At 41.7% G+C, this 19,023-nt stretch overlaps 1 protein-coding gene across 3 annotated transcripts in view; it reads left to right on the top strand.

Moving 5' to 3' along the window:
• Positions 1-19,023, top strand: part of LOC142996992 (protein sidekick-1-like) — a 171,448-nt gene that overhangs the window by 74,869 nt on the left and 77,556 nt on the right. For all 3 annotated transcript variants that reach the window (XM_076148140.1, XM_076148139.1, XM_076148138.1), the window contains exon 5: positions 14,328-14,461. In XM_076148140.1, coding sequence (XP_076004255.1) covers positions 14,328-14,461 — 134 coding nt within the window. The remainder of the gene's footprint in view (positions 1-14,327; positions 14,462-19,023) is intronic.

The following is a 19,023-nucleotide window of genomic DNA, read 5'->3' as shown; positions in this document are numbered from 1 at the left end:
ACTGTATCTCCTGTATCTTCTCATTTCAAAAACGTCATGGGGAGAACACAATCATTTGTTCCGTTTATCCACCTGAATTATGAATACAAGCTGTAGAGCTTCCAACAAGCTGTGCCAATCAGTGATACAAAACCCACTGCGTTTTCAGTAAGATAAAGCTCAGAGCGACACATCATAGTGGCTTCGTTACCTCCGCTTATGAAGTGTTTGACTGTGAGCACATGGCAAGACTACAAAGATTTAGATCAGCGTATCTGCCTGTGTGTCAGTGGCAAAAGAAACATCAATGTCTCCTGTGTACGGAGGCTGCTTATGGTGATATAGTTAAGTATATTTTGAGAAAAAAAATGTCACATGTGTCACTGTCACTAGATGTCTTATTTTAATCATATTTTATCTTTGTTCATTTACGGTATATACGGTATATACTTTAATTATGTTAACTAAAGTATATTGTATACAAAGCTTTGAAATAATCTGGATGAATTATTTTGTGGATTTATTTGATGAATTATTCAGTGGATCATCTTGAAATTCAGTATTATGTGGATAGAATCAATTTGTTTGCGTTGTAGAGAACAGTATTCTGATTGTATTGCAGCCTAACATGCATGCACATGCTGAGATGAATACTTATCACTAGCACTTCCTCTGAATCCTCATTGAAAATACTAATTTTCACCTTTTTTCACACTCCCCTTTTGTCTGTATGAGACATGTCTTCCCTTTCTTTTCCCTTTCTCACCTCCAAGCTCTGTCTCTCACTCCTTCCTCTCTGCCTCTTTAAATTATTTTTCTTATTGCTTTGTCTCTGTCAGCTCTCTCTCTCTCTATCTGTCTAGTTCAGGGTCATTATGATGCTACAAGATATACTGTTACAGAATCCATAAACTTCTGTGCCTGAGTAAAGTGCTTAACTGCTGCTGTGTATGCCTGCAAACACACACAGAAACACACACACACACACACACACACACACACACACACACACACACACACACATATATACACACAATCTCTTTACAGGCTCAATCTCAGTCCATCCGGTTTGAACGTCCGTGTGTGCACTCATGCATATTAGAGCAAACGCCGTGAATATGCACGTCCGCATGTGTTACGGTGTGTGTCTCTGTTTGTGTTTGTGTGTGAGGTGATGCTGGCTGATCCTGTGGTCCAGTGAGACAGGGCCAGATGGTGCCTGGCGCTTGGCTGTCTTCATGGTGACCGAGCTGATGATGTCGTTTATGGAGTTTATTGATCGGATATGCCTCACTCCCAGAGTCCCCAGCCCCATCTTTCTGTTTTTCTACCTCGCCCAACACTCCCAATTTAGGCCCACGTGCCCGACCCTAACCCCACTCTGAATATTCAACATATACTCAATCATGCTTGCCGTGCTTCCTGTCTGCACTCCTCGCAACATCTCACATTCATGCATACACACTCCTCAGTTTATATTCTTAACCTCCCTCTCCTTCAAACTACTGGCCAGAAAATAGGTGGAACCTGTCACTTCCCACACACTCTAATGTAATGTAGCTTTCACTCTTTGCCCTCTGTTTCTACATGCTGCTCTGCCACCTCTCTGATCTCTTCTGCTCTGTCTTCCCTCCACATCAACAACCCCTTCAGTGCACAAAATCTTTTGCTTCATCCTTAAATTTTCACATATGAACAAAATAAATATTGAGTTTGTTTTCTTCCCTGCTGTCCAGCAGTGTTGAAAACAACTTAGCAACACTGCTGCCACAATGGTGCTGACAGTGAGATGTACTGTGTTTTCGACCTGTAGTTCGGGTCGCGAGGAGTGAGATGCTGCTTCTAATTAGCTCTGAGGCACCAGATGGACATGAAATGATTCTGCTAGCCAGTGGCTTCAAGAGGACTGGATTGGAGAACTCTCCTTTCTTCTTCCGTTGGGAATGCACAGAGCCCAGTTTTATCAAATAAAGACAGTGATCTATGCAGAAGCATGGCAGGGCGAAAAGGGAATATTTCCGTTTCTTGTTGCTGGGGAATAGAGTTCCAATGTCGCAGGTGGTCAGTGTCATGTCTGGGCCTTATGGGAAATATTTGTTCTCACAGACCTGGCCTTAACCAACCATATGCACTGAGAGGTGTGCATATTGTGAGTGTGCATGTCCCACATTCATTTATTTGGATTTGTAAAACACTGCTTTATCAGAAGGAGTGATTCAGTCATTATTTCTCCTCTCTTTGTGTGTCTCCCCTCTCTCGCACAAACACACGCAACAGAAGGAACTTTTTTGCTGTCTGAACTTTGTGAGCAGATGTGTGTGTTTGAATATGTGAGTGTGTGCACATATATGTGTGTATGAGATAGATGACAGGATCAAGACAAAAAAAGGAAGACTCAAAGGCTGTGTGGGCTTAGGCTCACACCAAAGTTGAAAAGACAACTGGCCATTTGGACACTCTTCTGTGTGCAACCTGTGCCACTGTGGATCACAATGACTCTACCTGTCACAGCAGTCTAAGTGACAATAAGTCATACAAAGAGACATGAAAAATGAGGTTAATGAAAAACCAAATGTGAAATAAACGTGTAGCATAAACTCATCCAAATCTATTTTTGGAAATGAGATGTTACAGTTATACTATTTAAGCTTAATACACACAATAAGCTCTATGTTTTGACTTCTCCAAGGGTTATCTTGCAAGATTCCTCTCTGGTGTCAGGCTGTTTAGAGTTCAGAGCATTTTACATGGTTTTATCTGCTGACATGCCTTTCTTGGCCGCCCCAGTTTTCAAATTGAGAATGCAAAAAAAGATGTATATACTGTACATCAATAGTTTCAGCCCGATCTAAACCAATAAAGCTAATGACCCTAGGGGGGTCATTGAAGATGCAAGATGTGGGAAAGACTAATCGGCATTTCTGAGCAAAGCTAACTAAAACAGATATACGCCAAGGTTTCAGCTCAGTTCATGTTTACTATATTTTACAATCCCTTACAGTGCTTGAATGCTAATGAACTTATATTGAATGTATGGACTGGAATGTGTGTCCAAATACCACAGATGTTCACATTTATGCCTTTGCTTCCTAGTAAGATGTTGTGGTGGTCAAGCAATGACATCATTGAGCAGAAGCTGTGTTTGCTCTTATAGCACCAAAGCAGCGTGCCCTGAGCAAGGCATCATCTTTGTACGAGATGCCTTCCTATTGTACATGTGATCAAAAGAGTTTGATCTTGTTACTTATGGGAACCTTGATACTTCCCTTTCCTAGAGCGTAGCCTTATACAAACTCAAGTACTTAACTGACTTGTTAGGAGGAAGTGCAGTCATCAGGGTTTGTTCATTATTCAGATTAGAAAATACTTATATAACTCAGTTCCCACTCCACCTGAAACTGAACTGTGTTAATTAGCTTTTTATCACTTATGCCATTCAAGGGAAATAGCCTCAAACGACACCACTGTGATACAATGTGAAAATTATAGCATTTAAAAGTTCACCTTTACATTCACCAGGATGAACTTAAAAAAAGAAAGAGCACAGGGCATAAAGCAACAGGAGTTCCTTTTAATGCCTGTTTGAAGTTGTTTTTCACTCTTCTACTTTCTTCCCCTCCCTCTGTATCATTCCATAATTGAATTGCTTCTCTGGGCTCTTAATGTAGCGGAAAATAACGGACTGCATGAAATCTCTCTAGTGGACACTCTCCCTCTTTCCCTTGGACGTCTGTTCTTTTGCTTCCCACTTTCACCCTCTCTCTCAACTTCTCCCTCTCTCTTGTCAGGTAGCATTAGGGATTGTTGATCCTAGTTCAAAGGGAAAATGGTAATCCTCTTGATTCTCTACTGGTGACCATCAGCTCACCTTACTGTTTAAAGAGAAGGCATGGATTTTCTAGTTCTAGCAAAGCTGTGGAAATTTGGTTAATGGTTGTTTCAATTGCAGTTTGTTTTTTTGAGGTGGAAAACCACGTGACACCTAAAGCGTTACAAGGAAGCACTGGGTGCTGGTTTAGGCTACAGCCCCACATGGCCCCACACAGGATAAACAGGCATAGACAATGAAAGGACAAACGGAGCTGGGTATTAACACCTGTGCTTTTTCAGTGGTGTTTTATTTGATAAATGTCTTCAACATCAATAACACTAATAATAACACCAATAATGCTTACACACGGCTGTAAAAAGCCTCTTGTGTTGCTGCTGTGGACGGACGTTTGCATGAAGTTCTTTGCTCAAGGACGCATTATTGGTGAAGTGACGAGATGCAGAGGAGTGGTATACATTTACACATAAATATTAAAACATAGCCAACACACCAAAACTATGAAAATTCTGTTATTCTCTAAAAAGTAATGTAAAAAGTAACAATTGGAAACTTTGTGTTTACTATAAGTGCTAGTTGCATAATTCCATGGTGTATTCAAATATGAACTCAATACTGGACATATTTAGAGATTTCTCCTACCAGACTTCTGAATACTTTTCATGACTTCTTTATTATTTATGTCGAAATAAAGTATTCTTACAGTGACACTATATCTGCTTCAAAATAACTTAACTGCTGGATGTCGCTTAAATTTGCCGGAGGCCCGGTGTTCTTCGACTGCACTGATATCTATGAATTTTGCATTTAAGAAATCAGATGAATGTTGTTTAATTTTTAATAGGACCACTGTACTGCAGTGGGAGGGCGTACATGTGGCAAAGGGAGACGGGGAACAAGGGGCTTCTCTAATTGCATTGCATTTTCTGGTAATATTATTCATTGTCAAGGTGGAGTGGGATGGGATTGCATTATGAAGACAGCACTTTAGGGCCTGCTGTTGGACTATGAATATTCATTGCTTATTCTGCCAAAAGCAATTTGTTGTAGCTTTGTTTAAAGCTGTTGATGTGTTTTCCATGTCTCTGGGCTATGAGTAGATGTATACTTGTGCCACTGCATCAGCCTGAACATTATGATTTTCATAAATAACTGTCCTATCCTGCCTCAACTGTTCTACCTTGACACAATATTGGGGGTGTTTTAGAGTTTATAGCGACATTATTTTTAGGGCCGGAGCCAGCAGTCAGATATATGTGTTAGTTGCTGCAATAACAGCCTGGATTCCTGGCAGATTTAGCAGAAATATACTGTATATGGAAAAAGACTCCCATCATGTGTCCTCAACTTGTGTACCTTACTTGTAACCGTGTTCCAAATTTGCTGTCAGTTTCCAAGGCTATTGTTCAAAATACTACTGTCTTGTTAAAAAAGAAAACCTTTTAAATGTAGATAGTAGAAAAGGTACTATGAGGCTGTATTTAAGGATTTTCCCAGACGACTGCCTCCCTTACTCAGGAAAGGGAGACGAGCAGCAGGAGAAAGAGGCGGAGGAGGGATGGAACTGGAAGCTCATACAATTGTGTGGAAGCGACGCAGATGCATACATCAACACGTTACTGTAGCCCTGACATAACAGACCTTTCCTCCAACATATTTGAATTCCATCAGTTTTTGTAGTTTTTTTTTATTCTGCAGCAGTAAACAAACACTTACCCAATTTATATACTCCAATTAGTCCTATTATGACCTTGTTTAAGTACAGTAAGACCCCAGGTATTCAAATGCCATCTGTGCCTGGATATCTGTGTAAGAAACACTATATGCTAATGTAATTTGGAAACGCATACAACCCATTAGCATTGGAATGTGGTGCATCTGCAATTTGTTCTCAGCCAGCCCAAGCCAGGTGCACAAGCATTCATTCATAATGTTCAGATTTGTGAGGAAGTACCACTCACAGGGCAGTAACATCATGCACACTGTGACGTTTCCTCTCCACACAGCTCTGCAGATGCACACCAGCGGGATCAGTGTACAGTAGTAGTATTAACAGCAGCTGCATCCTTGAGAAAGAGTTGTAGAAGATGACCCTTTCTCTGCTGCAAAGGCAGCTAAATGCTGGCTTTTTCCTTTCACGTCTCATGACCTGAAATCCATCATGTGCATTTTTTTCTCATTTTTCTAAAGTGCAAAATGAGCATCCATTCATAATACCAACAAAAACACACGGAAATGCCAATCATGTGATTTCATAATAGGTTACTGCTGGGATCTCATTTTAATGCCAGGTCATAGTTGAGATTCAATAATAACAATATTACATTTTATTTATATTGTGCTTTTCCAAATGCTCAAAGACATTACATTACATTACATTACATTACGAGCATTTAGCAGACGCTTTTATCCAAAGCGACTTACATTACATTACCACCCTACGCAGAGGGGGGAGCAATTGAGGGTTCGGTGCCTTGCTCAGGGGCACCTTGGCAGGGACTCGAACCGGCGACCCTCCAGTTCCCAAGCGGAAGCTCTACCCACTGAGCTACTGCCTCCCCAGACCTCCAAAGACATATTTCTATACACATGTTATTCCCCTTTGTACAGTTTAATCTTTAACCCCTGTGTGGGCGTATGTTTGTGAGTGTGTAAGGCTTTAGAATCTGAGTTTAGTGACTCTCTGCTCATCTATTTCTGTCTGCCAGGGAGCAGCTGCTGCTGTCTTAACCTATCACTCAAAGATAGAGAGACAGTGAGCGAGAAAGAGAGGGAGAGAGAGACAGAGAGGGAGGGTGCATGTGCGCTCAGGCTGATGATGATTAGTTCTATGGATGTAAATCTTTGAAAGTTGCTTCTGTCTGTATCTGATCTCCTTCTCCCCCGTCTTTATCTTTTTGTTCTCTCCGTGTCCCTCCTCGCGTGTTTCTGGTACCATTGAAGAAACCATTATTTCCCTATTACAGTAAGAACCAGTACACTCCCACCAGCCAACTTGTGTGTGTGTGTGTTGCACAACGTGCACATCCTTCGTCTGAAGTCGTTAGATATTCTAATCACACTTTTAATTACCTGTCACACACACACACATCCATCAATGACCCCACTGTATTCACAAACGCACACACAAAGGACCTCACACACACACTGACTCATACCCTCCCACCCCACCACGCACACACTCCCACACACTGCACACTCGCATCTGTCACTGGCAAGAGTTCTTAACCTATCGACAAAGAAGGGAGGAAAAGAAAAGAGGGAGAGAGTGAGGGGATGGAGGTGTAGACTGCATGGTGCAGTGAGGAGTGACTGATGAAGGTTGGGTTTTGACACTCTGTTAGAGGCAGGCAGGTGATTACTACTGCAGGGGAAAGACAACGTAAGAGATGAAGAAATAAATGAGTAATAGATAATAATATTTTTAGTAAGACATCAACACCTCTGACTCTAAGCTCATATTTGCTAAACCAACCATCAGACTAGCTCAACTTAATATTGATTGGCTGGTGAATAACAGGGAGAAGTGTATCAATAATAGAAGAGTACAAGTTGTTACTTCCTGCTTTTGGGAGTTGTACTCCGTTAGATCCTGTTTTCTGACCTCTCTAATCACGTGTATTCATGTAGGAGTCTAAATGTTTTTAACTTCTGGGCTCATGTCAAGAAATAAAACGCACTGATTCCAAATTCATGAAATCGTGAAATTTCTGATCTATGAAAGGGGGGCACGAAAGAAAAAGTTTGGGAACCACTGGTTTAAATCATTACAGTCAGATATTCAGAGGGTATTTTTTTGCCTCTTCATTTGAGTTTTTAGAGTCAAGAATTTAGAATATATGGCTGATTTTGCTCATGACCCGTCGTTCAGTCCTACATCGAACCTCAATGTTTAAGATGGTGACCTGATATTTTTAGCTCACTTACCAGTCTCGCCCTGTCAGAGACTTGTCAAATGTCTTTCCCTTTCTCTCTCCTCTTGTTTTTATTGCTCAGTCATTTTCCAGGTTCCTATTCTGCGTTGTGCTCTTGGCTCTGCTTTATAAATGGAGAATACCATAAAAATACACAGGCACTCATATGATTATGCATGTTTATTCATGCATGTACAGCAAACACACAGGTTCATACATTCACACTCACACACACAGTCTTCTTCACACTGCATGGCTTTTGTAGATTGGACAGGTCAGTGTGAGTGTTTTATATATAATATACAGTAGCTGCAGGCTTTGTGCACATTAAAAGATCCATTGATGCAGTTGTGCGTGCGTATATGTGTGCTTATGTTTGTTTCAGAATGATGTAGACAAAATGTTTTTGAGCCATACAAGGAATCATCTTCCTGTCATAACAAGGATGGGTGTATCTGTTGTAGTATTAATTATCAATTTGTATTTGTCCAAGCGACTATAGAGTGACTATAGAGTGATCTACATACAGTACATACTGATGTGTTTCATGTGGTACCTAGGTAAGGACAGCAGTCACAGCAACAACAATATCAGAAAGTCATTAGGATTATATTGCAGGAAAGTATTATCTGTGGTGGGCAACAGTATCCAGTTACTGGCCAAGCTGGCAGATGCTGGACCAAATATCACCACATCTGTTCAAAGTGGACATAAACCAACTGAACCTACAGTTCCCTTAAATAGGATTGTTATGTGTAATAAAGCAGGTTGGGGTGCTGCATAGTCAGAGTCATTACCAGTGCCCATTTTGGTTTGTGATCAAATCGTCATTTTCAAACCCGGCGAGGTGATTTACCCCTGCTTTAATGTTTAACAAATACTCTTTCACCCATGTCTACTGACAGATGTGACACAGAGAGTTCCCCGTTGTAAATTAGTTATGTGAACCACGGGTCTGGAGTCACACCATTCATTTCAGGTACAACCAGACGTACAAACACAAATTAGAAAATGAGAGCTTGTTCCCTACTGTGAAGATTACTGTCTCTCTATTCAGACAGAAGCTTTAATGGAGCATATGGGAGATGCAGTGATTGGGAATAAGGTGTGCTGAAAGAGAGAGGGAGAGAGAGAGAGAGAGAGAGAGAGAGAGAGAGAGAGACAGAGACAGAAGGTGAGATGAAAACACAGAGAAGTCACTGCCAGTTGTGTGGTTAATTGGAAGCAGACATAATTAGTGCTAATTAGGATAATAGCCATTTGTCAAGAGATCCATCGACATAATGGAACTGCAACAGTCATTCAGCTGCACACACACACACACACACACACACACACACACACACACACACACACACACCATGTACCCACAAAGAGGAATTAGTTTCTCTCTTGTTAGAAGTGCACATGATCTCGTAGGTTTTAACTACATGTAACATACAGCTAAATGTTTTTCTTTGTCACTGTGTGTATATATTATATATGTATCATATTTGTGCGTGCATGTATGTGTATGGCAAAGGGACAGATAGGGGGGGCGTACAGCAGAGGTAAGGAGGAACTGAGTCATGGACCTCTCATAGCTGAAAAAACAGCAAGTGGGGAGAAAACTCTCCCTCCTGTGTTTACTCAGCATCTCTCCTCATCCCGCTCCCCTTTCCACTCTTCCTGTATCCATCTCACCCTTGCCCTGTCTCACTCTCCTTTCCTGTAGCATTTGCTTTGCACGTCACTCCGCCTGTCCCTCAGCCCACGTCAAGGGACATTAAACAGAGTCAGTGTGTGTGTGTATGTGTGTATGTGTGTGTCTCTCTCTCTCTCTCTCTCTCTCTCTCTCTCTCTCTCTCTCTCTCTCTCTCTCTCTCTCTCTCTCTCTCCCTCTCCCTCTCCCTCTCCCTCTCCCTCTTTGTCTCACACACACAAATACAAACCAATTACTCTCAGACTGCAGGCTTTTTAGCGGTGTGAGCACATGGTTACCTGCATGTACCCCTAAACACACTCAGGCTAAGGCATGTGTGTTTTGGACGGAGGGGGGCTCATTGACAGTGGCAACTGGCCAAGCTGGTAACCGACCACTGAAAAGTTTTTTTCTGCCTGTTTGATCATTTGAAGCGAAGGGAAACCTGAATGAGGAAGCAGGGCTGTGATTTAGACTGCATTACAAACACACACACACACACACACACACACATACACACACACACACACACACACACACACTCAGCTACAGAGCCATAGCAGAATTCATTTTACCCGACTGAGTAAACTAATTCACAGTCATGTTATTATTCATTACTCTAATAACCGCCACCATCTCTGTCTCTGTCTCTGTTGAGACGTAAGTATTGACTGAACATGTTTCAGTGCAGAGGTTTTGATGTATGAAAGCATTTTGGGCATTGTGTGGTCATTGTGTGCGTCATGCCGGCAGCCTGTGTGGGTCTGAAAATGCCTCATGTGCCTTTAATGAATAGTTCCCGTCATGATTTTAATGCAGGCCAAAATGTTTTGCTTTCATTTGTTTGCGATAAACAAATTAAGACCTTCTAAATAGTTGATGCACTTTTCGGTGCAGCAGTCACCTCCTCCATTATTTTCTCAGCTAGAGCAAATTTGCAAGGGGTTTATATTTATAAATATATATATTTATTTATATTTTCTCCTGTTGACTGATTACAAATTATTGAAAAGTAGAAGGTATTTTATATTTCATGTGTTTAAGGGATTTATCAAAACAAGTTGTGGCCGACCTGCCTGGTGTAATTTGTGGGACTGTTTACTATCCTCTTCAATAGGTAGCAGTAACACGTAGCCCTGGCCATAAAGTGTTACTAAATACCTTTAAATAATGACAGACTCTGTTTATTCGGTCACTGTTAGCATTTTGTATCACAACAGGTTGTTGTATAGTAGAGCTGTGTTGTACCGTAACAGGGGATTACAGATTGTTGGGGACAAATCAGGCTTTTATTCTTTCTTTGAACTTCAGTTTCATAAATGAACAAACCTCATTGTCACATTAGCAAACCTTATCAACATTTCAGACCAGCACAAAAACTACATTATTGTCTTCATCCCTTTGAATCTTAATTCAACGCTTCTCCTCGGAAACTTAAAACAAATGCTTTTAAAAGATAATTTTTCGAGGCAGCTTATGTTGACAGAGCAAGAGGATTAAATTGTTGAGTAAACATACTGTAAAACATTTCTTCCACCCAAGGCTGGGTTAACAATAGCTTCATTTAAACTTTCCCTGGAAATCACTTCCCCATAAACAGTCAAGCAGCAGAATGTGAAGAGCTACTGGAGAAGATCCAATATTAAGTGTTAACTCAGTTAGGCTATTTGATCTCCTTACAGAAACAGATGTGTCATACATTTCAAACTGTGGGTAACTTCTTTGCATGCATGTGGATCTATAAATATGGTACTTAGTATATTGTGCAATTTTTAGTTTTTTTTTTTTGAGTTTTAGAAATGACCTATAAGTGCGTGTCGGGCGCCAAAACAGGTTTGGGTTTGAGCACAGGTACACACACACACACACACACACACACACACACACACACACACACACAGACCATTCAGTTGGTATGACACCAGTGGCCGTTACTGGCAGTCAGTGCAACAGACGACATATTCACTGACTTCCGTACCAAAGCAAACGTGCGGTTAAACCGACTGCGAGGAACACTGAATGCTTCCAACTGTGCAACTTCTTGTGCGACAACATGTGTGTATGTACACTCAGTATGTGTGGGCGGGCTGGCTGGCACTCACTTTGGTAATAAAGCTGCCAAAAAGCCTGCTGTCTGGACTCGGATTACAGTAGAGCATCTCTCCTTTTGCCCTGCCGCCAAGCTCCTACACCCCAAGCCTTTCTGTTGCAGACACAGTTTGTTTTAAGACGGTGGCGCGCTGCCTATCAGAGATAGAGGAGGAGGGCAGACAGGGCAGACGTGGTCGACGTGGGCCCTGTTGGCAGGAGAGTTAGTCCCTAGACCTGACACACACACACACACACACACAAACACACACACACACACACACACACACACACACACACACACACACACACACGTATTGATTCACTGACTCGCTCACCCCCTGCCCTGCGACATGTGTGTTAATTAGCTCTTGGCATACTGTGTGTATTTGTGTGTGTGTTCAGCAGTCAGTGTTGCACCGCGGACACCCATGAGTGTTTATGAAATGAATCTTGGGGGTTACACACTTAATGAAAGCCCAATCTGGCTTGTTGCTTCGGTAGAAAGGAGTAAGGGGGAGGGGAGAAAAGACGAGACAGTTATACGAGGGCTGAAGCCTGTGATATATGCAAATAAACCATGAAAATGAATCTTCTTATAGATTGAAACACTTTATGGGAAAGGAATGAGAGAAAGATGTGGACAGACAGTTTTCTACAGGAGTGAGGATGGTGAAATACATCGGAGAATTCAGACTTTAAGGGAAGGAATTGGATGTACTGTAGATGATTATTGTATTTTAATTTCCCTGCTCTGCCTGGGGATGAAGTACAGCACACACACGCAAACGCATAAGCATGCAGAGTCACACGCTATGTTTTACAATAGAGTTTGCCTTTAATTAAAAAAAACGGAACAATTTTGGCTCGTTTAATTAAACAAGGAGCTAAAACCCAGTGAAAAACTCGCCTGTTGAATTTCTGTCAACTGGAATCTTAATTACATTGCTATCTAGACGTGTCAGTCAGAGAGAATTTGCGATGGTACAGTAGCTGTTCACCACACCTGGAGTGAGACTGTATAAACACCAATCAGCTACTCAGACGAAACAGGGGACCTTGAATCGTTTTTGAAGAGAATTATGAATGAACTGCGGTTTCTGTAATCTCTGACTTCTTATTGGCATATTTCATTTCTTTCCACCATGTTGCTTTTGATGAGAATATTCCACGTGAAGATTAATGGAAAGTCAAGCCTGATAGCTCCCGAACAGACCAAAGAATGTAAGCAAATTGCCAGGGCTGGCGTTGATATTGGCTGCAGTGGCATACTTGAGCTGTCAGCAGTCTTTGAAACTTGATTCACATGGAAATGGGAGGTTATAAATGAGGACTATATTCCATAAACAAATTACTACAGTCAGACATTGTTAATATGATTTCATAATTGGTCTGTCTTTGTTTGCCAACCTACTCACAGAGCTCTTTCGCCTATATGTAAATGTTAATAGCTTAGTGAGTATAAATTGCCTCTGTCCTTCTCTGCTTTTTCTTACCTCACACACTTTAAGGCAAGTGGAAGAACACTTTCACTGACTGAGCACTAATCAACATGTGCTGCCGACAACAGACAGTTCAAATACTGTGGTCAGTGCAGTGAACCAGCTTTATCAGCCATAAACTACATGATGATGTAGAGGTGAGAAGAGAAAGATTAGGGCAAAACGTCTGGTTGGAAGCACATGCACATTGAATGCACCATACACACACTTGCACACAAAGACACACTCACACAGATAGAGTGCCTGTGTTAGGGTTGAGGCACTGGCTGTTGTGGATATTCTCCTGGGAAATCACTCTGAATAAAATTAGGCCTGAGGAATTCCGTGTGTGTGAGAGAAAGAGAGAGAACCTTATCTCATGGTTGAGCTTTTCATTTCTCTTCTCCCCTCCTCTCCTCTCTTCATCTCTCATTCATATAAACACCTCCTGCTGTCTTCATGAGTACAGTGTGTCATCAAGTTCCTCTAAGTTGTGTACACACTCCAGAATCACACATAAGCACAGCTCTTACCACACATAATGCTACCAACTTTTAAATGAACATACAAACATACACTCATGTGTGCACTCTTTTATACTTTCACCACATTGGTGATGTAAATGGACTGTACTCATGTAGCACTTTTCTCCAAAGTGCTTTACAATGACCTTACATTCACTCCATACACTGATGCCAGGGGCCGCAACCCATAAAGTTCATTAATCATGACAATAATCTCAGTTATCTCTTTTTAATCTGCTTTATTTGACCTGTAATAACATTGGTTCTCCTGTTATAAATTTCACTGACTTGCTGAAGCCACAAATATCATCACTAAAAAAACGATCTATGCTTCCTGCCTTGCGGCATCTGTTCCCAGACAGACAAGTTCAAAGACATCCAAAAACTAAGAAGAATTCATTCTTTGCTTGCCCGACCCCTCCACCCAGTCTCCCTCCAAAATGAACTCTTCCGCCTTCACTCGCCTGAAAACCACCAGCAACAATAAAAGTTGTGTTTGTTTCTTATCAGTGTGTGCTCATGCGTAAACAGCACAGTATTTGGTTCTGGTGTGTGATTGCTGCCGAGGAAGCGGGGATGTGATGGATTTCTGTCAAGGATGAAGAACAGAAGACAATGCGTAAAAAAGAAGAGAATGTTCAAAAGAGTGAAAGAGACACAAACTTATTAAACTGAGACAGGAGACATTTTCTCTCTGAGACGTGTATTGAATGTGTAATTTGCTCCTTATAATCTATCACATAATGTATTGTCTGTGTCTTTGTGTGGACAGTACTGCTTTTGGTTGGTGCTGTAGTTTGTAATCACTTGTAATCACTTTGTGCCCTACAGAGCAATCACCTTGGACAATCAGCTTGTCGTCTTGGCAACTACAGCGACAGATGCAGGACGTTACCACATAGACGCAGTCAACGAAATGACCGGAGAGGTTGTGACGAGCCAAGCCATCTATCTGAGCATCTCAGGTAACTGCCCGTCTCTTCCTTAAAGGCTCTGAATGTGACTGAATAACAGCATGTTTATAAAACCTGAAAGCACTTCAACACCAACTGTTTTGTTTTTATAATGAGAGTAGGAATTAATATATTTTCCTTTATTAAAATGTACTTTGGCATCCTACTTTAAAACCATGATCAAGTTTGCTGTTATTACTATTAAATCCTAAGTCTTTACTATAGATACGGTCGATACACAATTGACAGTTGAGTTGTGACCCAGGGTCAATTTGGTAACAATGAACCAGGTGTGTGCAGAGAGCAGAGTAGAGGATAGAGCAGCGCTTGGGTGCTGACAGTGTGAACAGAACGCCCACAATTGCCTCTGATAGCATAGGGGCGAGTATGGTGGACATGTTGGGTTGAGTGTCTAGATCAAGTGACATTTAAAGCATAATCATCTTCAGACTGAGTGTTGGATTTTATTCAACCCTAGCTTTGAATGAGCTTGATCGATTTGGAATCTATTGACAATTTTGCAATTCTAAATAAATAAACCCTTCTAAAATCAAATTATAAATCAGCACTACCACAGAGCGTGCTTGTCTTCATACACAAATGTGATGGCTCAATGTGAAAGGCACATATTATAGGGAGGCAGTGGCTCAGTGGGTAGTGCTTCTGCTTGGGAACCGAAGGGTCGCCGGTTCGAGCCCCTGCCGAGGTGCCCCTGAGCAAGGCACCGAATCCTCAATTGCTCCCCTCTCTGCGAAGGGTGGTAATGTAATGTAAGTCGCTTTGGATAAAAGCGTCTGCCAAATGATCGTAATGTAATATAAAAGACAAAGGTTGTAAGTTAAAGTCGTTGGTTAAGTTATGAACATTTTTTTTCACATGGAATACCTACCTATGCATGACCGATAGTTCAACTTTCTTCCAAGAAAACTGCAGAAAAACTGCAAAATGTAGTAAAAGTTTGCCTCTCCTTTATGTGTCTGCTTCAGCTTTACCCTTTATCTCGGAATCACACACACTTCCGTTGCACCTGTCTTGATCTCGCTCTCTCCTTCCCTTGGAGGCCAGAGGAGAGACTCTGCTGTTTAGCAGTTCAGCTGAAGTTTTCACAGTGCTTTAATAAAAGAGAGACCGAGGAAGGGGAGAGACAGAGAGAGAGAGAGAGACAGACAGACAGAGGGGGGAGAGGGAGAGAGACAGAGACAGAGCTGCCCCTTGTGGCTGTATTGTTTTAATTAGATTCTCTTTACAGGGTTGTATCCTTTGGCATCTATTGTCACAAATTCACTCGCACACGCACACACACACACACACACACATAAATAATACACACACTTCCTTGTTACAGCTGTCATTGTGGAGTGCTCCCTTGGGTGTTTTTAGGAATGAAAAGGGTATAGTTAGGCTTCACTGAGCAGTCTTTGGCCATAAACATCTGTTTGTGTGCGTGTGTGTGTGTGTGCGTGTGCGTGTGTGTGTGTGTGTGTGCGTGCGTGCGTGCATGCGTGCGTGCGTGCGTGCGTGCGTGTGCGTGCATGTGATTGCCTGCCTGTGTGTGTCGGTGTGTGCTTGTCTTTATTCATTTGTGTGTTTTAGACAATAAACTTTCCACGAGTAAATATCCTTAGCTATAAAACAGCATGTTGATTCAGTTCCTGGTTATAGGGATTGGAAAGAGAAGCGAGAAGTATGAGGGAGCTGAAGGACAAATGAAAGAGAGAGCATGCAAGCTGCGGCAGGCAAAATGGAAAGTTAAAATAAGATGCAACCAGGGCTTCTTGTTCTTGCTTACATCTATTTTAAACAACGCTCAGGCTGTTTGGTCCTACCCACACAGTGTTCGGTCGAATTTTCCTCTCAGGAATTGGAATGTTGGAAAATGGGGAAAAATAATTAAAATTGTGTTTAAAAGTCCCACAATATAAGACGAAAATACCATGGTTAGAGCTTTAAGAATTGGAAGAGGTGAACATGGATGCAGTCTTTTTTTTCCTTGGGGAGAGAAATGTTTTATTGCTGTATAGCAAGAATGGCAATATAACTTTCATGTTAAGTTTTCAACCCTCGTCAGCAGAGACTTCTGGCCAGTGTCCTTCAGAATAAAACAACATCTCCACGATATAACCGTAGGTGGAGTTGAATTCCTTTGCCAAATTTGCAAGTCCTTTGGCAATAACTGTACTATAAAAAAAGTTTGATACAGGTAGTTGGACTGTGTTGCTTCTTTGTAATATCTACTTGCATCAGAGGACAGATGAGGTTGTTTCAATCATTGCGTTGTTCAACATGTAAAGGCATATGGATAAGCAAATACTACTTTCTATTGCATAAGGCAGTAGGTAGGCAGCAGGTTCTACATTTCAAAGAGCAGATAAAAGAAAACACTATACACACGGTATACTACACACAGGAAACAGACTGTAGGAATGATGCATGTTTTCACCTCCCTCTATATTTTTTCCACGTAATTCACCAATCTCTTCAGGATGGAGATAAGTTAGAAGTTCAGAGTTGTCAGTCAGTTTGTATTTCTGGAAATGTCATGTTTTCAGAAATTTGCCGATGATTAGATGCCTATTTATTATTCAGTCACAAAGGATCCTTTGATTTGAGTATTTGTGCTCAACAGAACAATACACAGAGAGATGTTTAGTAGAGAAATTCACAGAAAATTAATGATGTGAGTCGTGGGCGGAGTCTTACGACAATTACCTGTTCTGCCAGATCGTCTGATGAATAAAACACTTTTTTATTTTATGAAAAAACAATCCAACACCAGTTAGGATCCAGTAAGGATCTGCTTGTCACACTCCTGCTGTGACACAACTGACACTCAAAATCTATTGCCTAATCCAGAGAGCCAGTAAGAGCTGAGAAGTGGTACATGGACTGCTGCTTGACCTGCCTGCTTGACGGATCCATTATCTGCACATCCCTGAACACTATCCTTTAAGTGAGGCCTAGACTGCTGAAAATAAAAAGCACTAACTGTCACCTGTGGACTAGCTGGAACAGCCATAATTGATAGCAGCTCAACAGCTTGGTGAGAGGTCACAGACTGTAATCATTGAAAGTATAGCCTGCCTCTAAAATAAACAGCTCCCCGAGCGCTTTATCACCTGCAACTACATCTGGTGTTGTACAAGACATTTTTTGTCTGTCATCATCGGAGGCTGACCATGACAGATTTACTGAGGTTGAATTATATATATCGTCAAAAAAGGTCTGGGGAACGTGTACCGCACAACGTCCCCCAACACCCAAAGCCACAGCCACCTCAGAGATCAGATGTAGGGGACACGTGTTAGATGCGTGTGTGTGTGTGTGTCTTTGCAGTGGATAGAAAGAGAGTTCTAATGGCCTCTGTATTTCTGGTAGTGACAGGAGACAAGGATCCCCACTCCAATTAATTAAGCTCCGTGCATACCTGCTATCAACTCTGTCTTTGTCGCTCGAACACACGCACGCACACACATTAACACGCACGTCAACCTGCCAGTCAAACAGAAGTCAGCCCAGAAGAGGAGTGTGCTCGTCCGTGTGATTCTCTTCAGTTCACACAAGTGGAGGTCTTTGCAGATTTGTGCATCAGACCATTAGAGCAGCAGAATAGCCCCAAACAGAGGAGTGAGTGGCGGTCTCGCAAGCAAATATTACTCATGCAACAAACACATTGTAGCTGAAAATCAGAAATGAAAAAGGTGTATTGAATATGGTCCTGCATGAATTGATAATACATAGAACAATTCAATAACTTGTGCTGTGCAATAGCTCATCAATTGCCTGTATTTTCCTGTGTAATGGAAGACTGCTAAAAGGCTTGGCACTGTTTGCTGCAAAATAAATGCAAAGTAGGCAGGAATATCCGGCTACATTACCATATTACAGCAGTTAATGCAAACTCAGAACAAGAAGTTTCTCAGAGATACACTCTTATATTATAACATGTCATACACGTCATTTGAATACAACTCAGTGAGTGGAATTGTTGGAAATGTCCTTGCTTGTCTTTCCAGCGCCGTAGCCACACACAGTAGTGTACGGTTTATGGCTGAATAATGAAAACAGATCATCAGTAGGCTATCGTTTTGTTGGTGCGCCGCGTAGGGATTCAGTTTGATTGTGCAACATTAAAGAATATTCACAAAGCAAGAAAGATGAGAGGCTGCAACAAGGCAAGGGAATAAGAATTGAGCGTTTTAAAGATGGAGGTAAGGATCGCTGCGAAGTGCATAAATGCATTTTGAAATAGGAACAGCTTAATCAGTATGTGTGTGCATGTGTGTGTGTGTGTGTCAGTGTCAGAAGTGGGGGTGATGGGAGTCTGAGTTTGATTACCTCAGCCTGGTGATTGGAAGAGAGTCTGAGTTTGATTACACCTCATATTGGAGCCTCCCCTGGTGTCTGCCATTTTACATCAGTCTCTCACTCCCGTTTATCCTCCTTTCTGCCGCTTCTATCAAGCCGGCCCTGTCGCCCTCCAGCCCTGAGGAGAGACGGAGTGGCCTTTGTCTGTAATTGAAGAATAGAGCTGTGCAGCATCTGACTCAGCTGACCTCGGGATAACCCAGGCGCAG

Source organism: Genypterus blacodes, unplaced genomic scaffold (assembly GCF_046128005.1).
Source record: "Genypterus blacodes isolate CSIRO-AG114 ecotype Tasmania unplaced genomic scaffold, CSIRO-AGI_Gbla_v1 ptg000039l_1, whole genome shotgun sequence".
NCBI lineage: Eukaryota > Metazoa > Chordata > Actinopteri > Ophidiiformes > Ophidiidae > Genypterus > Genypterus blacodes.
This window is presented reverse-complemented; position numbering and strand designations above follow the sequence as displayed.